The sequence below is a fragment of the Mauremys mutica genome, chromosome 1, assembly GCF_020497125.1.
Source record: "Mauremys mutica isolate MM-2020 ecotype Southern chromosome 1, ASM2049712v1, whole genome shotgun sequence".
Classification (NCBI taxonomy): domain Eukaryota; kingdom Metazoa; phylum Chordata; order Testudines; family Geoemydidae; genus Mauremys; species Mauremys mutica.
The window spans coordinates 26,676,537-26,701,724 of record NC_059072.1 but is presented as its reverse complement, the minus strand read 5'-3'; the positions used below and the strand labels follow the sequence as shown (position 1 = coordinate 26,701,724).

General features: G+C 38.7%; 1 protein-coding gene across 5 annotated transcripts in view; it reads left to right on the top strand.

The window, feature by feature from the left end:
• Positions 1 to 25,188, top strand: part of ORC5 (origin recognition complex subunit 5) — a 129,640-nt gene that overhangs the window by 5,646 nt on the left and 98,806 nt on the right. For all 5 annotated transcript variants that reach the window (XM_045001879.1, XM_045001880.1, XM_045001878.1 and 2 more), the window contains exons 3-9: positions 902 to 994; positions 5,990 to 6,187; positions 11,474 to 11,548; positions 14,494 to 14,605; positions 15,606 to 15,736; positions 20,060 to 20,108; positions 21,507 to 21,597. In XM_045001879.1, the coding sequence (XP_044857814.1) occupies positions 902 to 994; positions 5,990 to 6,187; positions 11,474 to 11,548; positions 14,494 to 14,605; positions 15,606 to 15,736; positions 20,060 to 20,108; positions 21,507 to 21,597 (749 nt within the window). The remainder of the gene's footprint in view (positions 1 to 901; positions 995 to 5,989; positions 6,188 to 11,473; positions 11,549 to 14,493; positions 14,606 to 15,605; positions 15,737 to 20,059; positions 20,109 to 21,506; positions 21,598 to 25,188) is intronic.

The following is a 25,188-nucleotide window of genomic DNA, read 5'->3' as shown; positions in this document are numbered from 1 at the left end:
AGGAAAGCAGCACCCTGGGGAAAGAAGCGAGGAATGGGGGAGGCTTTGCTGCCGCAGGACCAAGCTTCTGCCTCCTGCCCTCGCAGGGGAGAGCGGTGGGTGGGGGGGCTGGGGGCCGGGACTGTGGCAGGTAGCAGCGTGCCACTCACAATCAGCATGTGTGCCGTAGGTTGCCGACCCCTGGTCTAGATAATTAGTCCTGCCTTGAGTGCAGGGGACTGGAGTAGATGACTTACTGAGGTCCCTTCCACTCCTACACATCTGATTCTATGATTTTTAGTGCCATAGTATGAGCCTGAGGCTGTAGATCTTGTTTTTTGCAGTGTAGATGTACCCTTAAAGGGCCAAAGTCTGACATCTTTACACATGTTGAATAGTACTCTGCAATTAGTGCCATCATTATCTGTGGGACATCTTGACAAGTAAGCTACTACTCAACATGAGTAAGGGTGGCAGAATCCAGAACACTTTTTTGTCCCTAGAGAAGACATGATCTAACTCAGGTTAGCTAACTTGAGTTAAAATCCCAGTTGTAATTTTCTTACGAGTTAACAGATTGAAGTAAAGCCAACAAACTGCCTTGTCTTCACTAGAATTTTACCTCAGTTTAGCTAACTTGAGTTAAGAACACACCCTTTGCCTAATGAAGAGACAGCCTTAATGATCTGGGAGTTTCAGTGGTGGCTTTAGGGACTTTTTTGAACCCTGCTATCAGTTTTGGAGGACTATAGAATCAAAGTGATAAAATACCACGTTGCATCTTAATGAGTGTTCTGTATTTGAGTCTCTTAATTTAAAACAAAGCTTTCTTCTGGCAGCAAACTAGATGAGCCAAAGTTCTCTAAATCTCAGAAATAAAGAGAATGTTAGATATTAAAATTTTTAAACTTTTTTTTTCTAGCGTCAGCATTTTAGCTTCCCATCCATCTTTATCTACGGACATACATCTAGTGGCAAGACCTATGTGATGCAAACTCTTCTAGAAACATTAGAGGTAAGAATAAATTCTTATGGAATTCATAAGACACTTTGAGCCAATGAGAAATTAAAAAAAGTTCCCAAACTAGCTACTTTCAATTTGGTGGAAAATTGCAAGAACAATTTATTTTGCTCCTATTTCTTGTCTGTTATTCTTACAGTATCTCTTCCACTTATTGCTTGACTGCCACAAAGAACATCTTCTTTCTCATCAAGGATGCTGCACAACATAATGCAAATTAAAATAGAATAAACTCATAATATTCAAAATTGATAAAAGAAAATGTTCTGGAGTTGGTGGGTCCAGTATAGAAAGGTGTGTGAATGGTCATTAATAAAGGGCCAGTGTTGATCATAATCAGCCTGGCTTGAAATTAAAAAAACAAGCAAACAAAAATACTTGGATTTGATTTTTTTTTTTTTTTTAAGTGGGGAGTGGTAAACTAAGATGGCTGTCTGGACTGACTAGAGCAAAGACAATACTCACTGATCTGAGACAGTCATTTACAGCTCACTTTTTTTGAGCTGAGAAATTCACCTTTCAATCCATTTTATTTGCTTATAAAACTCTATTTGTATGCATGTTACAAATACTAATCCCAAAATGCTACCAGTTATTGGCTATTTGTATTACAATGATGCCTAGAAGTCCTGATCTTGTTCAAGGCACCATTTCATTAGGTCCTGTACTGTATATGAGTAACAAATTAATCATCTGGCAATCAGAAATGTATCATCATTCACCATTTTCTAACATAATTTACAAAAGTAAAAATTAAGAATCTGAATAACTCGTGCGAAGCCATATAATTGTTTAAATAAATAAAGAGCGAGAGCAAGCGCAAGTGCATATCCTCCTGGTATATTTGGGAAGTACCCAAATATACCAACTAAAATCAGTGAGTCTCTCTCTAGGAAATTACTAAAGTACAAATACAAAACAAGATTAAAATAAATAATTTAAATCAAGTTTTTCCTGTTCACTGATTTAATTCATGATTAAAATTAGGGCTTTCAAGCAATTTAAAAAAAACACCATTAAAATTAATTGCGATCATGCAATTAAACAATAGAATACCATTTATATAAATACTTTTGGATGTTTGTAATAAAAATAATAGAGAGAGATCACTGTATACTTTGTATTATGTGTGGTAATTAAAATCAATATATTTGAAAATGTAGAAAAACATCCAAAATATTTAATAAATTTCAATTGGTATTCTGTTGTTTAAGAGTGCTAATAAAACTGCGATTAATCACAATTTTTTTGAGTTAATCGTGTGAGTTAACTGCGATTAATGGACAGCCCTAATTAAAATTGATGGTTTTAATCCCTTATATTTAAATCAGTGTGCCCTGATGTGCAGTTACACTGGTTAGCTATGTGCACAGCTAGCAGAGTGAGTCAGAATGATTTTTTAAAAATTAACGAAATGTCTTGAAGTCGTACTGGCCATGTTGTTGACCTATTTATGGGACAATAAAAATATGGATAATACTGACTTCAATAATGTAATCTAAATTATGATTAATTGAATCATTATAAACCTTCAGTTTTTGGTTTCAAATGTTATTTCCTGTTTGAATATGGAAATCAGTATTAGTTGGGTGTTAGAATTTAAGGTAGATGTAGACCTCTTGCAAGATAGCCGATGTATAAAGCTTAAATATTGGACCTTGATGTATTATTTAACTTCCCAATAGACTGCCATAACTGAAAGCTCATTTTGCAAACCTGCTGTCATGAGTTGTTACACATGTTTAAGGTCTGATTTGAGCAATGTGATAAGGTAAATAAGATGTCATATAAAATATGAGCTTTGAGAGTCTTAGAGCTAGGCCAACCTAACTTTATCCACCCTGTTGGCTTCTTTTACCTTATTTTATTGATTCCCCTCTTCCTTTACATGACTTTTTTGTTTTGGTTTGATTTGGCTAAAAATTGCATCCTGTTTGCACACTTAACCATGTGAATTTGTTGCATTGATGGTGGTGCCGGAGCAGCTGCAGCCCCTCTCCCTTTAGTTGGTTAACCAGTTAAATGATATAATTTTAATCGTTTAAACAGTTATCTTTTAAAACTATATTTACATCCCTAGTTAGGATAAGTCCAAGAGAAGGCCTCTGCCTAGGTATGCTGAAGTGGACAAAGTTTTTCTATACGTAACATTACATCCTTGTGGGGGTCTCCATATGTGAGGGACTTAGAACATGTTCCATTAGGTCCAAAGTAGCCTCTACAGCTTGTGTGAAGAATATCTATGTTGCTAAGTCATGCAGGACGGCTACGTTGAGTTGAAACCATACACTTAGACATCAGTCACTTGACGTGACAACTAGATCTTCATGAAGCTTGTGAGAACAGTGCTTTAAATTGTCTTAAACAAATTCTCCTTTGAGTGTTGGTTACTGCTACTTAATCTCCCATGAGTGAAACTCTTCTTTACAATATTCAAAGAAAGAAGTAAGGATGCTTCCTACTAAACATTGTTTGAATAGATTGTCGGCATGTATCCACACTTTCCCACATCCGCTGAGCCTTTGATATGGGTTCTAATTAAGTGGAATGACTGTAATGGTCTCAGTACCGGGGCTTCTATTTATAACCTTGCATGAGAGGTTTGGTTCTGCAAGGAATGTGTGTGTCCTAGTGACTACTGCTTTCCAGAAGGTTTTGATGTTCAGTGAAGAACAACATATATTTCTTGAAGAGTGAGGTTCTATGCCAACAACCTATTTTAAGAGCTACAGTTGCTACACAAGTAACCTTTCTTTCCTTACATACATGTGAGTGACAGATGGAATAATAAAAATGGAACCAATATTGTTGTTCCATTAAGGCAGATAACCTTAGCTTTTGAACATTAAAAAGATACTGCCAGAATTGACAGGCCTGAAATTTTACTTCGAAGTAGCAGTAAAATCACCCCCCCCTTTTTTCCCCCTTATTTTAAAGCTCCCTTTAGTGCTGAGATCTCAACCCCCCCCCCCCCCCAAAAAAAAAAAAAGTAATGGCTGAAGCAGTGGGCGAAGTCACAAAACTTGAACTCTTCTGCTGTAAACAAAATAAGGAGAGCTCTGGGTTTTCATACAGTTGGGGGCATGTGTTCCGGTGAAGTTTGTACGTAGATCGTGCTGTCTCTCTAATTGGTCAGTTTCATTCTTCTGACCAGTCTTGGTGTCCGGGTGGATTGATTTAAATTGTCAAGTGCAAAGCCTCAATTTAAATTTATTTTAATCAGCTTTTCCATTTGTACTTCAGTTATTTTCTAAAGAGAGGTGCATTCTCATTGGTTGATATAACCATGTTGATTTACAATCAAATAGAGCCTTAACACTAGATTTGGTACTCCTTTTTGCTACCTAGGAGGGTATGCTGTAACTACATTTATTTAACAAGTTATATATCTTAATATTTTCAGAGTCTTATTAATTGTACATTTTATTATGTTAGAAAATGGTGAATGATTTATTGCTTATTTACTAGATAATTAACTTTTTGCTCATGATTTCTATCAAGCTGAATTAGGATGGTAAATAGAGTTTGTTTAAACACACAACAGCATATAAAACTTATTTTTTATTAAACAAAACCTTAAAAGTTTTGTATACATAAACTTCTCTAGTCAAAATATGTTTCACATTTACAACTAAATGATTTATTGAACAGAGGGATTAATGGTAGTCAGTGAATTAAACTGATTATTTCAGGTCGGCCTAGAAAAATAATATACCTAATAGGCTGACCTATTGTGCTACATTTATGAAGCTACAAAAGTTAGATGTTTTCCCCCTGATTCTTTCTTTATATAGAAAAGCAGTCTTCAACTCAGTTTTTCATAAAGGCTCATGGGTTCAGAATATTTTATTTTTTATTTAAATGTTTTAAGAAATATTAAGTTTAGGCCTTTACATATTTTGTTTTAAATTCACATTTCATTTTAAACAGACTTATTTTTTTAAAAGAACTTCTTATAATTTAAATAACAAAATAAAAAAATCGTCGTTTTTATAATCCACTCTGAAAGGAGTTAAATATGCAAATAACCTTACGGAAATAAGAATCTTATGTATTTCAATGCTTTGACTACACAGGACTTAGCACACAGAAGAAGTAAGAGTTGTGTACCGTGTTCACACAGACCTGCAACCCAAAACAAACTGATAAATCTAAATTGTAGTATAACAGCCTTGAAATGTCAATATAAATAATGCTGTAAGGTGATCTCAGGGCTTCTGTTAATGAAAAGTGTTGCAGAAGTTGATTTGAGAAATGAAGCGAGGAGATGGGAACCTGAAATAGTGAAGCACAGTTATTGCCACAGGACAAGCTCATGGCAGGAATGTCTTTGAATACACATCACGCTATATGTAATGCTTCCAATCATCAGCTCATTTTCACAGATAAATCATGGGTTCATGCTCCTGACAGTGCATTGGAAGTATAGATCAACATCTTGTCTCGAGTGTATGTGGAAGTTGCGTTCCAAATATTTTTTTTCCTATTTAAACTAAATCCTTGATATTTTTTTTGTTTGACATGAAACTTTACTGTCAAATGGAAGTCTGAGACCCAGCCTGAGTCCGATGCTTTTGACCCAGTAATGTGTAATACATTTAAAAAAGTGTTTTTGATCAAAAATATATCTTCGTTTTTCTTGTGAGTTATTCTGAAGAGAGGGTTTTTTAAATATAAACATAATTTACACTGAATGTTTCATATTAGTAACTCTGTCACAAGATAATATGGTTAAAAATCTGTTTACTTGCCCTTTGTGGTATGTAAAATTTTGAGTTGCTACAGATATGATAATCCTTTATTGATCCTATTTCTGTAAATACTGGGTCCTGTTGATGGCGATGCAGTTTATTCCTATGTCTGTTTTGGGGAGCAAGGAAATTAGAATATTGAGCTCTGATTTTTTTTAACCATTTGGATGATTTTTTATCATTTGTATTTTCTTTCAATATAACTAAATTAGATTGTCTCTCTTTTCTCATTTTTTAGCTTCCTCATGTGTTTGTGAACTGTGTTGAATGCTTTACTTCAAGGCTGCTTTTAGAGGAAATTTTGACCCAGTTACAGAGCCTTTCATCTGAAAATAAACATAGTTCTCATGTGCCCTGTAACACGTTTAATGACTTTGTACGTCTGTTTAAGCAAGAAATTATTACTCAAGATCTACAGAATCAAACGGTATATATTGTAAGTAATGTAACTTTCATGTTTCTCCTATTTTTGTTTTGCTAAAATGTATTTATCAGAGTTCCTTTATGTGTGAAAATATAGGTGTTGCTCAATTTCCATAGGATTTCTGTATTGTACTGTATGAGCCTGATTCAAAGATAATTGAAATTAATGAGATTCTTTCAGTTGATTTCACTGGGGTTTGCTCAGGCTCTATATGCCTGTTTTTATAAAACTATTCACGTGCAAATACTAATAGTAGATTTTGCTAAATAGTTAACTAAAAATTTTAACAAATAAAGGTTGCCAGAAGAGAAAACTGAGTTAATTTATAATGAGGTAGAGAGTCAACCTCACAAAACTCTTTTGGGAGATAGTTCTACTAGAAAGAAACCGACTAGGGGAAGCTACGTGTGGAGTACCCAAGTGGAGAGGGTAGGTAGGCTAGCACAGGTTTAATCTAGAGGTCATGCTGATAAAAAGTTGGCTGTTGAACTCTCATAAAACTTCAATCTTCAGTAGCAAGATTTAAAACTCAGTTCTTACCTTTAAAGGCAGCCAGGGTGGAGAAAAGTAGAGCAATGAAAAGTTAATTTGACAAAATATTGTAGATCATGTGAACAGTGGGTGGAGGAAGAAGTCCAGCAGGAAGACTATAGTTGTATTCCAAGTGAAAAATAATGCATAAAGCATAGTTGTAGTAGCGAAGAACTTGAAATAATATAAATAGTGGACACACTCTCCAGAATGTATTTTCTTTGGGAAAAAAAGGAACTAAAGATTTGTTAAAGGAGGCCAAATTGACCATGTGATTAAAATTAAAGGTGTTCAGATTGCAAGTTTGATGCCACTGGAAAACTTAAATATTCCCTCTAACCAGTTGTGTGGTGTTTGTGTGGCACTTGAAGTCAAGTAAGGAAGAAGTAAACAAGCGTGTTTAAACATCTTCATGTAATTTTGCAGGCACAGCTAAATATTTTTTCAAAATACATACAATATTGAGTTGATGAAGTTCATATTCTGTTTAGTGACTGCATTAATATCTTGTAGCTTTATACAGGAGTGTTTTGAATAAAGTTTGAATATTTAAAGAACATGGAAGGTTAGTCAGAACTTTTTTAATAGATAGCTACAAAAGTAAAACGAGTATTCTTAAACAAGATTGTAATATTGAAATAATGTTCCAGGGAATTTTACAAAACACCATTGCTTTCATATTGGTATATGACTTAGAGAGGGGAAAATGCTAACTAAAATGTAAAATGTTCCTACAGATATTAAAATCAAGCATTACTGTCCCTCAGAATATTAGAAGTTAGTTGAAAATTGATGTTGGAAGACAGGGCATTAAATACTGTGAAATGATCAATTGTATTGGGTAAAATGTTGCTAGATGAGAAGAATTAAGTGTTAAATTAGCATGTTTCAACTCTGTTGTTCATGGAAACAGACAGGAATTGGGACGGAAATCAATTTATGGGAATTAACCTGCCACCTCTGGATTTATTAAGGGATGGTTTAAATTGAGATTGATGAAAGAACTGTATACTGGTAGCATAAACTGGCAAAACTAATTTTATTCTATTTCATTTCTGGGGTAAATAATTTAAAATATTTCGGCCCTAATTAAGTCAGAGAAAATTAAGATAAATGGTTGCTCTCAGGCAAAGACTTCTAAATGTTTTTAATCCAAGAACAGGTACTGAGCATGAAGACAAAATAATTTGTTCTACCTCTTTGAAAGATGGTATGACTTGTATTTATTCTTACATTTAGAATTAGTGTTGTTCTTTATAATGTGATTTAACAGTGAAATTGTAGAATTTTTTTTTTTAAAAAAAGCTAAAATATCTAGCAAAAGTTATTCTATTTTGCTTACTGGTCGGCTTCATAACATCTGCATTTATAGGCTGTTGGTATTTGAGTGTGTGGGTGATGAGTGACTAGAGGTGCACCAACAACTGTTAGCATATAACTGGCTATGCCATCATTATATTATCTGCTACAACAAAAAACAGTCTGACACGTTTACTTTTTTTTTTAGTTGTGTACTACTGTGCCAGAAAAAAATAAGTTTGTAAAGAGGGAATCTCTTCAGTATAATAGACAACGCTTAATATTTTCATTAATAGTTTAAGCAGCAAAGAGTCCTGTGGCACCTTACAGACTAACAGACGTATTGGAGCATGAGCTTTCGTGGGTGAATACCCACTTCGTCGGATGCATGACAACTCATGCATCCGACGAAGTGGGTATTCACCCACGAAATCTCATGCTCCAATATGTCTGTTAGTCTGTAAGGTGCCACAGGACTCTTAGTCTGGATCTGTAAAAGCCGCAAACACGGCTACCCCTCTGATTAATAGTTTAGTAAGTCAGTTTGGGATGTTAGCCTTTGGGTATGTATTATGGTGAAAGGGGCCATATAGAAAGTGACTTGGAGATTCGTTTATACATCTTTTCAGTGACTGAACCCTAGCTGTGCATTGTTAGAAGCTATACATTGCTTAGTCATAACTGAAAAAGCCAAACCAACCAATTTGGACAAAGGCATTCCAATTTGTTTGCTTCCCACTTTATTATTAATTATTTGTATTACAGTGTCACCTAGGAGCCCTGGTCATAGACCAGGAACCTGTTGCGCTAGGCACTGTACAAACATGGTACAAAAAGCTGGTCCCTTCTCAAAGGAGCTTACAAGTATAGGACGAGAGACACATGGATATAGACAGATGGGGAGTACAAGTAAACAGTGAGACAGTGTTGGTCAACATGATATGCCATGGTCTCTACACTAGCAGCCTATGGAAAACAGTGGCTTAACACATGCTTAATTCAAGTTTTTTAGAACTTGATGCTAAACTCTTAACAGTTACATGGGAATTTGTTAAAGGAACACTAGTGAATATCTGGTGAGTTAAAAATACATGCATTCCCTCTATAAGGAATTCTGATTAAACTTGAGCAGTTCAGGTTTCCCAGAACAGATATCTTGAGTTCTGGTCCAATCACAGACTTCACTCTGAAATCTTGGGATAATGTAATCTTTACTACCTGAATAAAACAGATTCCAATAACATGAGCCTTTGCAACTGGGGTACTGCTGTATCATGTCCATCCCAGTATTTGTGAGATCCTGAAATAGCTTTTTTTTTTTTTTTTTTTAAATTGACATTCCTTAATTTTCTACCTAGTGCTCTTCTACCATGAGCAATGAAGATTCATGCCTTTCAATGGTTTGAAAAAAAAAATCAAAACCAAAATTTTTTGAAAAAAATAAACCCATTAATGAGAACAGAATCATACAGTCCCCTACAGATCTGTAATATCATTACAGCAACAATAATCCAAAAGAAATAATCAACTTGGCTATCAATAGTTAAATTCATATTTTTCCCTCTTTTATTCTTCAATCAAGGTAGTAACTGTGTTAAACTTAAGAATTCTTTAATGAATTATAACCAGCAGTATTTTCACTCTGCGTAAGGCCTCCATTTCTCTCTTCAGGATATAAAATATAGTAATTGTTTATATACAATTGTCCCCATTTAAAAAGTTGATATTTACTAATAGTTACCACAGATTTTTTTTTTTTTAGTTATTTCTTGGAGCAGTATTGGGCTTCCACGTAATAATATAAAGAATCTTGTAAATCTATGGACATAATTTTTGAGGCCAGAATACATTATCACAGAAGAAACTCAAACTCTTTACTTCTGGGGGAATTCAGTGCCAAAAAATTTGTCAAAATAACACAATATAATCATGCTAGTTTCCGTTATTTTTAACAGGTTTCAGAGTGGTAACCTGTTAGTCTGTATCGGCAAAAACAATGTGGAGTCCTTGTGGCACTTTGAAACTAACACATTTATTTGGGCATAAGCTTTCGATTTGTTAGTCTCTAAGGTACCGTAAGGACTCCACGTTGTTTCACTTATTTTCGTAACTTGACAAATAGATTTCTTACTAGGAATATTAATACAGAACTTTGTGTAATTCAATTAAATTACAATACAGAACTGTATTTCCCACCTCTGTCAGAAGCAGTGCAAAGGGTTGCGGGAGTCAGGGGTAACAGAGGAGCTGAGGGTGAGGGAAAGAGCGTGGAGTGAACCTGGTGGGTGTTGGGTATCGGTGGGAGGTTTTTCTTTGGGGGTGAGGAGGGGTTGTTAGGGTGTTGGGATGCCTCCCCCATGCAGACTCTGGCTGACCCCAAGCCTCTTCCATTGTTAGGCACATTTGCCCTGTCCCTGCATTCCTCATCCCCTGGGTCTCTGTAGCCTCCCTTCCCCATCCCCAGGCTCAACGCTATCACCCCACTAGCTGCTGAGCCCATTCTCCAGACTGTCCCCCCAACTAGCCCTTCTGAACCCCAGTCTGACACCCTTCCCCCCCCAGCAGCCCTGTGTGCCCCACTCTGTCCTAACCTCACTCTGTGGGCAGGTGATGTGATGAGCTTCTGCTGCGGGAATTCTGCAGCACTGAGCATAGAATTTTTGTATTTTCCCACATAAAATTCATTTTGCGTACGATGTGCTGCAGTTCTGCCTTTTGCCCACCAGAGGCCACTGTGGCGCTAGAACAGCCAGCATGAAGGCAGCTGGCTGTTCTGGTGCCCCAGTGGCCTCTGGTGGGCAAAAGGCAGAACTGCAGCACATGTTACGCAAAATAGATTTTATGTGGAAAAATACAAAATTATGGGAGACAGAGGAATTCTGTGCATCCTCAGATGTGCAGAATTTCCCCAGGAGTATCTCTTTATGAACCTCAGAAGGATAGCTAAATTGAGGTACTGCTTAATTTTTTCAAACACATTTATTAGTAAAAGGTAATCTTGGTGGAAAAAAATTATTTTATAATAAACATTCATGTAATATCCTAATAATGTGTGGGATATTTAAATCCTTTGAAGTAACATAATGCTGGATAAAAATGGAGCTTTTAATTTGCCATTACCGATGTCATGGCTTTATGAATAATACTCAGATAAGTCACTTATGCATTTCCACTTCATCACTGCAGTAAGACATGACAAAGTTGGTTTCTAGGGGGTTATCATTTTTCTTGGATGGCTGAACTGCTAAGGCTGCTCCCATCACCCTTTAAACAGTTATCCCCCAGACTTGCTCTGTTCGCATCTTATTGCTTAAGTAGCTTTCTTTGCCGTCCAAAGATATGGGTGAAATATGGCTCCATCATTTGGACTAGAAAATTTTTTTGTTTTTTTTTGTTTGTTTTGTTTTTTAAATTCCACATAAAAGGGCAGAATAAAGCTGACTGTATAATATCCTTGTTTGTTAAAAGGTGCTGGATAAAGCAGAGCAGCTGAGGGAAATGGAAGCAAATGTGTTGCCAGGGTTTCTTAGACTACAAGAAATGGTAAGTAACTGAGTAAAGTATTTTTAATGTATATTTCATAGAAGTTAAAGATAAATACTGTCTAGATGATCTAATACCCTGTCTCACTACTAGTGAACTCCCTAGAGTAAAGTTTGGGTATAACTTTTTTTTCTGAAAATTGTAATTTTTTGCAGAATTTTGGTCAGCGACAAAACTCAAATCAGAGTTTAAACATCACCTTGTTCTTTCTTGTGCTCTGTTTATTATTCCATTTAATAATGTATTGACCTGTAACATCAGCTCTTTTATGCATTCTTTTGAAGCTGCTTCCACTGTACACTGCATCTTCTAAAATATGTATTGCTTTTTGAGATTATTACAAAATTCTACCACTCTTCATCAAGGTTTTTTAATAAGTGCCAAAGAGAGTATACAATCTTGGAAGGACTGTAAGCTGTATAAGGAGCAACTTGGCAACTGGCTGTGTGGGAGATGCAAACCCTCCTGAAACAGCTGCTTTAGTGGGAGCTAAACTCAAGTGTAGCGAGTGTGGGGTTGAACAGATGTTTGTTTTCTTGCAATTTCTCCAACAGTGTCTGAGAACCCTTTGTGATGGCCCTCCTGGAGACCAGGGGCGGCTCTAGCAATTTGGCCGCCCCAAGCAGTCATGCCCGGGAGGCGCCCCCGAGCCGTGGGAGCAGCGGACCTCCCGCGGGCATGACTGCGGAGGGTCCGCTGGTTGCGCGGCTCGGCTGGACCTCCCGCAGCTGCGGGCGGTTTGCTGGTCCGGCGGCTCCGGTTGAGCTGCCGCAGTCATTCCTGCGGGAGGTCCACTGGAGCCGCCGGCCGAGCGTCCCCTCCGCAGTCATGCCTGCGGCAGGTCCGCTGCTCCCGGGGCTCCGGTGGACCTCCCGCAGGCATGACTGCGGCAGGTCCGCCGGCCCAGCCTGCCGCCCCCCCGGGAAAGGGCCGCCCCAGGCGGGTGCTTGCCCCGCTGGGCTCTGGAGCCGGCCCTGCTGGAGACAGGTGCAGGGACTCTTGGAACATTGGTTATGCAATTATGGCTAGCCCTGTTTTTGTCACCAGCAGGGGCTCTCTGTCTTTTGGTGTGTCTGTGTGACAGCCTCTTAAGAGTCTACCCTGCTGCATATGGCAAAGGCGTTACTCTTTTGGGATTTTTGTCTGGGATAGGAACAGAATATATTTTTCTGCTGCTCTTGCTTATGATTTAGGAAAGGACTGGACTTGAGTTAAAGCCCATTGAAGTTAGTGGGAGCCTTTCCATTGTCTGTTGGGTTGGGTTGTTTTGTGAAAGTGACTATTCCAATGGCAGTGGAAAGCTGTAGCTTCTTGATGTGCTTGAGTTAGTGGATGGGACAGTTTGTAGCTATATGTTGATCTTGGTGGCAAAACACTTCTGTGGATGCGTGTCAGTGTCACTCACTTTCTGCCTCATGTTTTCTTATCAAATAACTTGTTCAAAGACCTAGTGTAAAATAAATGAAAAATGTGGTGGTTTACTTTTTAATATTTTTTTAATTGCTGATTAATTTGCAGCAGTAGAGGTTGATTAGAGAAGCATATCAATCCTCTTGCCTGTGGTGGGGCAATATTTAGGTGATTCATAAGCACTGGAAAATAAATAGGTTGTTCCACCTTTCCCTTAAAGAATATATATTTGTGCAAGATGGAAACTGTGTCCTTAATCATTACACATCAGCCTATTGTAAATCTGTTTATTATATTTGAAGCTACCAAGAAACAGCAGTGCATGTAAGGAAGACCTGTGTGCTTATGCTTTTTCTGATGATCTGTGTGTCAGTCCCTTATTCTGTTGTACTTTCTGGAATCCATGTGCCACACTACTTTTCTGTTGTTTACTCACATCAGTGGTTCTTAATTTCTGGTGATTTTTGTGTTGTGGAAGTAACCTAAGGAAACAAGCTTTTTTACTTTTAAACTTATGGGCTGCTTCAAAACTCTGAAATCTCTTCATGGAAGAACCATACTTGAAGTGATCGGTCTTTACTGCTGAGTTTGTAGTACATTTGCAAAAAGACCTGCAGAGATCAAAGAATGTAGCATTATATTTGTATGGTATAAGCTCAGAATATTTTGAGAATTGATCGGTTTATCTTAACCATGTAGTCCTTGTTCACTGAGCAAAATCTTTCCTAACAGTAATGATAGATGAAGATGACCCCCACAAGGACGTGTGGAATAATGGAATTGCACATTCCATTAAAATTGTATATTATAAAATGTGAATACGCTAGCCTGTTTTTTCTCTTTAAAGTAAGCTCTCAGATATTTAAAAAAAATTAATGGGACATCAGAAATATTTTTCTCATTCTTAAATAAATGGTGGGAACTGTGTAAAATAAGACAATTTCCATATGAAAACTAAGTAATTTGTTACCTATAGACCCAACTTAATATTAAGTTGGAACTTGCATATTGCCAAAGACTTTGGTAAGTAACTATACCGTCACTTCAGCAGTCATAACCATGTTTAAGATTGCAAAGCAATCAATTAAGTACAGAGCTAACTTTGTAGTGGCATGAGTCAGATGACCTTTATAAATTAAGCCCGAAGTGTGTTCCCTTCACAAAATATTGGTCCTCCTTTACCTCCTCAACTCTTACTGTACAATTGCCTAATGAAATTCTGGATTTAATCATTGAAGTGAAATGTTGGCTTAATTTTGGGAAGGGAAGCAACTTCATATTGCCTGGTACCCCAGGTCTCTAGTAGCTTAAATGTCAATTAAATGGCAAGAGATATACAGGAATCCCAGATAATTATGAAAATCTGCAAATGTATGAGCTCCTTGATTAGGCCACCAAAAGACTTATTAATATGCTAATAATTTGTGTTAAACACTAAATTTGATGAAATTCTTCAAATGAAAAATCCTGACGATCGTTCTTCTGATTAATATTTTAACATGCAAGGTGACCTTTTCCCTCTTTCTCTCTTACAGACAGACAGAAATGTCACTGTTATTTTCCTTAGTGAAATTGTGTGGGAACTGTTTCGTCCAAACACTGGATGCTTGGAGCCATTCACCTTGTATTTTCCTGACTACAGCATAGGTAATTTAATTTTTTCTACTTTTTTTTGTTGAATGAATAATAATAGTGCTTTGCATAAAGGACTTTCCATCTAAGCGTTTCAAACACTTCATTTTTTGTTAAGCAGTGAGAGTAGGCTGAAGCTTCAGCTTTAAATCATTTAGAAAATGTGACAGTTGTGTATGCTGGTTACTAGAATCCAGAAGGCAGTGTTTTGTTTTTTTAATAACTGTAGGTGGCTTTGGTAAAATTACAAGCTCTGTATTCCCAATCGCCCTCTCCTTAGGATTCAGAGACTCCCTCCCTCTTAATTCATCTAGATTTCCAATATGGATCCCCTGTCTCAAACCACACTAGTGAACTACATACCAGGGTCAGAGACTCCAGCCTTCTCTGGTCTTCCATTTTCCTTCAGGGAACACCCATCACACATTTTGCTTTTGCATGCAGTCTGAGAACATACCACCCCTTAACTATTATGCCACTTAAGTCTGCAAAGCCCAATCTACCTCATCCATTATGACTAGAAATCCGATTTTACTTCTTTAAGAATTGTTTCTGGGGATCCCCATTAGTGAGATGCACATGGCCCTCATAGGAAGAGCTCAGCCAGCTGATGGAAGTACAAGAACATCTTTGGAGATCTGAATTTCTCTCCCACAGCTGTGGTTAGCTGTAGATGTCAAGACTGTTTCTATATCCTTTGCCATTTTGGCAGCATATTGTTTAAGGCTTTTCTTGTAATTAGTTGTCACTAAAGTTAGTGTAATTCAGTGTTGTGATGATTAAGTTTAGGTGTGGGGGTTGGCTTTTTTTTATGGTGAGGGAGCCAGACCATTTTTGATTCTGTTACCCCTATTGATAAGGTTTTCTTTTTGCTGTTGATTTGGGTTCTATGGTACAGCTGACTATCATTGTTTGTTTGGCTTGTGCTGCACTTAATTTTTAAAATATTAGTACAATAAGGCAATTGCCAGCTTTTTTGGGGAAAAAAAAATCAAACTTGTTTATATCCGAACAGGAAATCTACAAAAGATTCTGTCCCATTATCATCCTCCAGAATATTCTGCTGATTTCTATGCTGCGTACATTAATATTCTTCTTGGTGTCTTCTACACAGTCTGCAGGGACTTGAAAGAGCTTCGACATCTGGTGAGAGATCCTCTAGATTTATTTTTCTTGTCCAAATCTTAAAGGCTTGATTTATTGTTCGGTTTGGATAGAGAGCATGTCATAAGCATATTGCATTAAAAGGTCCTAGGCTAGTTAATGAGGTATGGGTGTCCTCATATCCCTGGGGGCCTGCACCCGTCTTATCTCCAAGGAAGGCCTCACCAAGGCTGCAAAGAAACTGATGTTAAAAGAAAAAGGAAAAGTCAGTCTGGCAGGAAGAAATACTACTTGCTACCTATTTGACATTTTAAGTAAGGCTTTTGAGAGGCAGATGGCTAAAAATGAAAAGGGACAATTACCTGGATATTTCCCAGAGATAAACAGTCTGCATTGCGTTCTTCAAATGAGATTCAATATTTTTCCAGAGTCTATATGTGTCATGTTCATTTGCCGCATACAGCAAAAATTAGCTTTGTTAGTGTCAACTCTTAAAAAGTGTTTAACCTATAGAAGAGTAGAATTCAACTTTGAATAGAGTCACACACCAAATAATCAATGTGACATCCTGATATTCTGATATATTTGCACTACCATGATACAGAATTATCTTCTATTGACATAAACCCCACACTGCAAAGCAAGATATTGCGCGGTGGTTACTTTGTGATACTCCATGACTATTTAACAGAATAATCGGTAAAGAATTTAATCTAGTTCTTTTTTTAACCCTGTTATAGTCTTGGCCTTCACATCATCCTCTGGCAAGGAGTTCCACAGGTTGACTGTGCGTTGTGTGAAGAAATACTTCCTTTTGTTGTTTTTAAACCTGCTGCCTATTAATTTCATTTGGTGACCGCTAGTTCTTGTGTTATGAGAAGGAGTAAATAACACGTCCTTATTTACTTTTTCCACACTAGTCATGATTTTATAGACCTCAGTCATATCCCCCTTTAGTTGTCTCTTTTCCAAGCTGAAAAGTCCCAGTTTCATTAATCTGTCCTCCTATGGAAGCTATTCCATATCCCTAATCATTTTTGTTGCCCTTTTCTGTACCTTTTCCAATTCTAATACCTTTTTGAGATGGTGCGACTGCATCTGCACTCCGTATTCAAGATGTGGGCGTAACATGAATTTATATAGAGCAATATATTTTCTGTCTTCTCTATCCCTTTCCTAAGGATTCCCAACATTGTTAGCTTTTTTGACGCCTGCTGCAGATTGAGTGGATGTTTTCAGAGAACTATCCACAATGACTCCAACCAAGATCTCTTTGAGTGGTAACAGCTAATTTAGACTCCGTCATTTTACAGTAACTCCTCACTTAACGTTGCAGTTATGTTCCTGAAAAATGCGACTAAGTGAAACAGTGTTAAGCAAATCCAATTTCCCCATAAGAATTGTGTACTATGTATGTTTCACTGATTAAAATTGAAGACTCAGCAAGACAAAATGCAGAAGATTCATGCTAGAGTGTAAAGTTAAGTTAAAAGCTGTCTTAATAGATAGAGAATAAAAATTAGCATAAAGGAGTTATCATTATGCTCTTTTCAGTTCTCATCAATAATGTTGCATCTAATGACAATAAATTACATGTGTATGTTCCCTTTAAAAAAAAAAACCAAAAAACCCCCCCCAAAGAACACTACTATCCTGTTCACAAGACTGTTAAATGGGCTGTTCATACTCTAATATTATAGCAAAAAGCCACTCTCTGAAGCCATTTAATGTGTTTACTTTCTGATATATTAAGTTTCATATTCTTATTTAAACACACATGCACACTGTATTTAAGCATTACTTAGTATGTTAACTAGTGGGTTTTTATTGACACCTAGACACTTTATGGATGGCACCTAATAAGTTACATACCTAGCTTGATGACCAGGAAAATAACTTTTGGTGAGTGGGAGTAGAAAATCAGTGGGAGCAACAAAATATCCAAGATACAGCACTGGCATACACAGGATCTTGCTGAAAATATAATCTGTTAGTTTTGATAACCATACGCTGCAATTTTGAATGCACTAGAGAAAAAGTGGGATGAACTCTGTTGTCTCGCTCAAGAACAAAATGAATGGAGGAGAGTGGTTGGCGCCTTATGCTCCACAGGGAGTGAAGAAGAAGAAGAGAAAAATAATCCAGGGTATCTTTAATGTATGTTCTCTTGAATCCTGTTAAAAGGAGCAGCATACTGAAAATAAATGTTAAGTAGCACAAACACTTGCGGTACAGTCATTTAATTATTCTGTAAAAATTACCATAACTTAGAAGTAAAAGTGCCCAATAGTGCACAAACAAGTCTGGCTAAGAAGAAAGAAGAGTCATGTGAAAATAGGAGTAGAGCTGCCTCACATACTACCCAGCTAGTTTCCCTAGAACTTTCTATGTCCAGCATTCGGTACAGTGTTTTTCCTCCTCTTCCCTAGGAACGTGGAGACAGGCTAGACCTGTGATCTTGTGCTGTTACTGAAATTTTTATCCCTAATTCTCTACCTGTCAGTGCAACAGACTGCAGGATACAGGCTTCTTTTTGTAGTAGCCTTTTTTCCCTTAAAAATCCACCTAGATTTTTGTTAATTTTAGATTAGCGCCTGAGCCTGGCTGGCTCTCTGAAACGTTAAGTTCCCGGTGGGGAGGGAATCTCTCGAGGGCTTGAGAGAAGGAGTGTATGGCTTGAATCAACCTCCCTTTCTCGGTAGGAAAAAGAGGGATAGTTGATAGGGAGAAGAGAGGAAATGGTGAGGCAAGGAAACATTCCACTTGTGTGGCACTCAAACAGCCCCATGCCAATGGGGTAGACTTCCTGCTCTGCCAGGTTCCCCAGCAACAGCCCCTGAGCTAAACTTTATCTATAGGTAAAAAGTGTAAAAGTAGATGCAGTATGCTTGAAAGGATTTGCTATAATAGTTGAATCATTCAAGTTTGAGGGGCCCAGTCCTGCAGACATGTATGTTCTTGAGCAGTGGTCCCCAAACTGGGGCACAGAGGAACATTCAGAGGGGCATGTCAGGGCCCAGGCAAGCCCCCACGGATGGTGGGGAGGGAGTACCACCCAGCCCCATTTGGCCCCCTGCCGCAGCTCAGCCCTCATTCCCTTTCTCCTCCAGGCCAGCTCTGCCTCTAGCCCCAGTTCCTCCCCCATCCTCAGTTCCGCCCCCTGCTCCACCTTCAGCCCAAGCTCCTGTACTGAGGAAGCCTTGGCTGTGTAGTAATGGATGGGGGAAGAGGGGAGCACAGACAGATTCCATTACTGGCAAGCAGGGTGTGTGACAAGAAAAGTTTGAGTACCACTGTTCTTGAGTAACTTTGCTAATGGGAGTAATCCCCAAGTCATCAACTGGTCTACTCACATGAATAAAGATACTGTCTGTAAGGGTTTCAGGACCCAATCCTACAAGCTTTTGTATGTGAAAGGTCTTTTGTATGGCATGTGTTGATATAGACTAGTGTAAATATTGTATACGTTTCTGAACCACTCTGCATATAATAGAATTTAGATTAATGCATGCTTCTTTTTACTGCTGTAAATGTTTGATTTTTCATTCCTGACTGCCCCTCCCCAGGACCCTCGCCCCATCCAACCACCCCTTCTCTCGGACTGCCCCTGGAACCCCTGCCCCTGACTTCCCCCTGCTGCCCCATCCAACCCTTCTCCTTCCTGACTGGCCCCCGGGACTCCTGCATTCAAACCCCCCTCTTCCCTGCCTTCTGTCTGCTCCGCCCCCTATCCACACCCCCACGCCCTGACCACCACCCCAAAATCCCCTGCCCTCTATCCAACCCCCCCTGCTCCCTACCTCCTTATCGTGCTGCCTGGAGCACTGGCGGCTGGTGGTGCTACAACCACGCCGCCCGGCTGAAGCCAGCCATGCCACCACGCAGCACAGAGCACTGGGTTAGGCCGTGGCTCTGCAAATCAATTTTTATCATTTCTTCTCTGTATTTGCATGTGAATATAATGTATTATTGAACATATTTGCAGCAGAAACAGTGAGTTTTGACAAAAAAAAAGGGTGAAGGAAATAAACTTGTCTTCAGTAAGTTACTTTCTGCTCTACTGGTTTAAAAAGATACAATTGCTGTATTGAAAGTTTTTTTTTAATCAATATACTATAGTGAAAAGATTTTGTGGAGGTTTGTCTTTGCTTTTGTTGTGAATGTCATCTTTGTATTTGTATACCTGGATATTACACTGTGAAACCTTATGACCTAAGTCAGAGTGAAAACCTTGGAAGCAAAATGCCATAATTAGTAGTTGAAACATATTTTTATTCACTTTACATCACGCAGATGTGTTAGATGCTGTACAGTATAGACTGACCAGGTCTAATACATTGTCAATTTTTCTGTCTTTTTCTGCAGGCTGCACTAAATTTTACTAAATATTGTGAACCAGTAGTCAGAGGAGAAGGTAAGTGCTTTGCTTTTCTATTAGGCTGTCTCTATGTTACAAGCGCTGTAGCAACACTTCTGTAGTGTAGATACTTGCTACAGCAATGGAAGAGGTTTTTCCCATCTTTGTAGTAAATCCACCCCCTCGAGAGGTGGTAGCTAGGTTGACAGAAGAATTCTTTAATCAGCGTAGCAGTGTTTGTTGGGGCTTAGGCCAGCTTAACTATGTCTCTCGGGATATAATTTTTTTACACCAGTGAGTGATGTAGCTAGGTCAGTCTAAGTTTAAGGTGTACAGCAGGCCTGAGTAGCAGTCTGCATTTAAAACAGTGGGGCTCAACCTGTGCCTCTTCTGGAGTGCCCGGCTTTGATCCATTTCCATTCACTCTGCCAATCACAGCAATGTTGCTTTACCGTCTAGTAAGGCTTCCGTATGAGGAGAGAGTAGGAAGACTGGGACTTTTCAGCTTGGAAAAGAGACGACTAAGGGGGGGATATGATTGAGTTTATAAAATCATGACTGGTGGGGAGAAAGTAAGTAAGGAAGTGCTATTTTCTCCTTCTAACACAAGAACTAGGGGTCACCAAATGAAGTTAATAGGCAGCAGGTTTAAAACAAACAAAAGGGAGTATTTCTTCACACAACGCAGTTAACCTGTGGAACTCTTTGCCAGAGGATGTTGTGAAGGGCAAGACTATAACAGGGTTAAAAAAAGCTAGATAAATTCATGTAGGATAGGTCCATCAATGGCTATTAGCCAGGATGGGCAGGGATTGTGTCCTCGCCTCTGTTTGTCAGAAGCTAGGAATGGGCAACAGAGGGTGGATCACTAGGTGATTACTTGTTCTGTTTGTTCCCTCTGGGGCACCTGGCATTGGTCACTGTCAGAAAACAGGATACTGGGCTAGATGGACCTTTTGGTCTGACCCACTAAGACTATTCCTATGTTGTTATGTTCTAATGCACACATTTGGACTATAGCAGAAGCAGACTAACAAGCTTTTAGTCAGTGTTTCATGGAGATGAGACTGAATCTGCTGCCAAGCACTTTTCTCTCCTAACAGCTGCTCCCTCATATACAACTTCTCCCCATACCTCATCAGCTGAGAAGGGAAGGGAAAAACTACCTTCCCTCTCAGGCCTAGGAGTGGAGAGTGAAAACAGCTATTCTGTTAAATAATCATGGAGTATCACAAAGTAACCACCATGCAACATCCTTGCCTTGCAGTGTGGTGTTTACATCAATAGAAGATAATTCTGTATCCTGGTAATGCAAATATTTCAGAATGTCAGGATGTCACACTGATTATTTTGTGTGTCTGACTCTATTCAGCTATTCAGTTGAATTCCACTCTTCTATAGGTTAAACGCTTTTTCAGAGTTTACACTAACAAAGCTGATTTTTGCTCTATGCAGCAAATGAACGTGACACACGTCGTCTCTGGAAAAATATTGAATCTCATTTGAAGAAAGCAATGCAGACCGTTTATCTCCGGGAAATATCCAGGTAAAAGTCCCTTTTTATTTTTAGCCACGCGCCTCTCAAAAGCCTTACTTAAAATGTCATTAATGTGGTGAGTAGTATTTCTTCCTACCAGATTGACTCTCCCTTTTTCTTTTAACATCAGTTTCTTTGCAGCCATAAAATACTACAACTATTTTTACTAGTGTGTCTCAGATAGGAAAATACAAACTAGTGATCAGTGTGTTTTTTATGAGACCTTATGAAACTATTAAGTTAATGTGTGAAGTAGATTTTTAAGGCAAAAAGCATATAAAACTATTTATTAACTAGACACTGAAGCAGTTCTCCACCAATGGAGATGTGATTGGTCCTTCACCAATGCCCAGGCAAACATTGCATCATGCCTGGAAGGTCAACAACAATTCAGAGTGTATGGGGAGGGCAGTCTAAAGGAGAGGGCCCCTTATGGATAATGTTCTGTCAGCAGCTCCTCCCTTTTATAACAAAGGTCAGACCTGGGTAAGGTGTTTCTGCTGTCATTGGATGTGTTAGGTATGACTCAGGTGTCCTCTCTTGCTCTATAGCCTTTAATTTTTGGTATACTTAATGGGTGGGTTTTTTCAGTGTTGGGTTTTTGGGGGTTTATTATTGATTTACATTTTAATTTACAAAAATGAAAACCTCTTTTAAACATGCTTATAATCCAATAAATCCCATAATTTGATTTGGTAGGAGATAGAGAGAAAATTATAGGGTGCTTTTCAATAATTCATAACCTCTTAAACATGGAAATCCATCACCATAATATGAGGATAACTGAAATTGTCTTCTTTTTTAAAAATTGCCTCTGAAATTCCACACTGTATCATTCATGTCTTACTATGCAAACCTCAGAATTCTTTAAGGTACTATAAATATGAGAAGCAACACACAAGCTCCTCAGAACCATCTTATTGGGGCAAGGTTTATAAATCCACTGTACCATCATTGATCCGTTGTTCCTTTCTTTCCTTCACCTCCTGCTTTTATGGAACAAAAACCTCCTTCTCTTCATGGGATTATTTTATTTTAAATAGCATTAAGAATGTATAAGTGGGTGGGTGGTGGTGAATTAAATTCTTGATCAACATTTTATTTGGGACATGGTAATACCAGGGTACAATATACATAAGAATGACACATTAGGTAGTGCTGGTGCGGGAGTGGCACTATATATGAAAGAAAGCATAGAGTCAAATAGAGAAACTCTTAAATGAATCAAACTGTACCTTAGAATGTCTCTGGATAGAAATTCCAGGCTTGGATGATGAGTATAGCAGAAAATACTACCGACCACCTGACCAGGATGGTGATAGTGATTGTGAAATGCTCCAGGAGATTTGAGCGGCTATAGAGGTAGAAAACTCAAGCATAATGGAGGATATCTGCAGTCACTCAGTATGGGATTCTGAGATGAAGTTTTTAGACACCATTAATGACTGCTTCTTGAAGCAGCTATTTCTGGAACCCACAAGGGGAGAGGTAATTCTTGATTTAGTCCTAAGTGGAGCACCGGATCTGGTCCAAGAGGTGATTATAGCTGAACCACTTGGTAATAGCGACCAGAATATAATAAAATTTAACATCCTTGTGAGAGGGAAAATACCAAGGAATAGCACCACAGTAGCATTTAACTTTAGAAAGGGGAACTACACACAAATGAGGAAGACAGTTAAATGGAAATTATTAGGTACAGTCACAAGAGTGAAATGCCTGCAGGCTGCATGGAAACTTTTTAAAAGCATCATAATAGAGGCTCAAATTAAATGTATACCCCACATTAAAAAACATAGTGAGAGGACCAAAAATTGCCACCATGGCTAAACAACAAAGAAAAAGAAGTGGTTAGAGGCAAAAAAGGCATCCTTTAAAAACTGGAAGCTAAATCCTTTTAGGGACTATTCTCACGAGGGTCTCTTAAGACAGGAAGTACAATCTCTTGCAGTTTTTGTGGTGATTGAATCAGTTCCACTGGATTTTATCTGGGGAGGGCTTTACTCCAGGTACTGTACTTCTTGGGTTCCCAAGACGAGGAGGATGGAGACTGATTTTAGATCTCAGGACTTTGAACAGCTTCATCCTTTCTGTGTTTCAGGTTAGTAACCCTGGAAGTGATCATTCTCTCTTTGGATCTCTGGAGGTTGGTCTGTCTCTCTCTCTCTCAACCTTCAAGATATACTTTCATATAGCTGTGCACCCTTCTCTCACATGTTTCCTGCAGTTCATTCTCGGCAAAGACTACCACCAATACAGCATCCTAGCACCAATACAGCATCCTAGCACCAATACAGCATCCTACCCTAGGTCTTTCAGCTGCTCCAATGGTCTTTAAAAGTACCCTTGGCACTAGCAACTCATTTTTGTCAGATGGGAATAATAGTTTCTCCCTACTTGGACGATGCACTCCTTTCTTGAGGTGCAGTCAGTAACCAACAGGACCGTATTCTCTTTCCCGCTCCTTGGTGTCATTCTGGACACCATTACAGCCAAAGCGCATTTGCCCATGGAGAGATTCTACATGGGTCAATGATGTGATATTCTTAACCTTTTTCCAGAGGGTATGGCTGGAGAGTCTTGCCCGCATGCTCGGGGTTCAGCTGACCGCCATATTTGGGGTCGGGAAGGAATTTTCCTCCAGGGTAGATTGGCTGTGGCCCTGGAGGTTTTTCGCCTTCCTCCGAAGCATGGGGCAGGGGTCGCTTGCTAAAGGAGTGGGGGGATCGGCTTATGTGGCCTGCATCTTGCAGGAGGTCAGACTAGATGATCATATTGGTCCCTTCTGATCTTGAATTCTATGATTCTATGATTCGCTATAATATCCAGCCTCATTTCCACAGTACATCAGACCTGCAAACCACAATGAGGGTTTGCCTTCAACTCCTGGCCACATAGCAGCCTGTATATCCATAACATCCCTGGCAAGACTACACTCCTGTTGTCTTCAGGTTTGGCTATGCACAAATTATCCAAGTGGGTGTCATACCTTAGAGGGTCATCAGCTTCTTCAGTAGGTGGAAGGAGCCTCAAAAGATCTTCTTTGGGAGTTCTATTTTCATGTCTTCCCTCCCCCCAAAAAGATCATCTCTATAGATGCCTCCCTAGTAGGCTGGAACACCTGTTTCCAGGACTTCACAGCTCAATGGAGACCCCTCTTCAGATCAACATTTTAGAATTCAGTGCAGTTCATTACACTTACCATCACTTCCTACCCAACATCAGGGCCACTCAGAGTAATGTTGGGCAGCAGGTCTGCAATGTATTTTAAAAATCGCCAAAGAAGAGCAATATCCCAGTCCTTATGCACAGAATTAATAAAACTAAGGAATTGGGGTACATATCCCACCACATAGAGATTTTAGTGATTTATCTGCTGGGACTGTAGAACACTGTAGCAGACTTCCTGAGCAGGAAGTGGGAACTGAGTGACACAGTATTTCAGAAGATCTGTCTCACTTGGGGTTCCCAAGAGAGAGATCTTTGACACCATCAATGCAGAGTACAAGAACTCCTCACTTAACGTTGTAGTTATGTTCCTGAAAAATACAACTTCAGGCTAAACTATGTTAAGCTAATCCAGTTTCCCCATAAGAATTA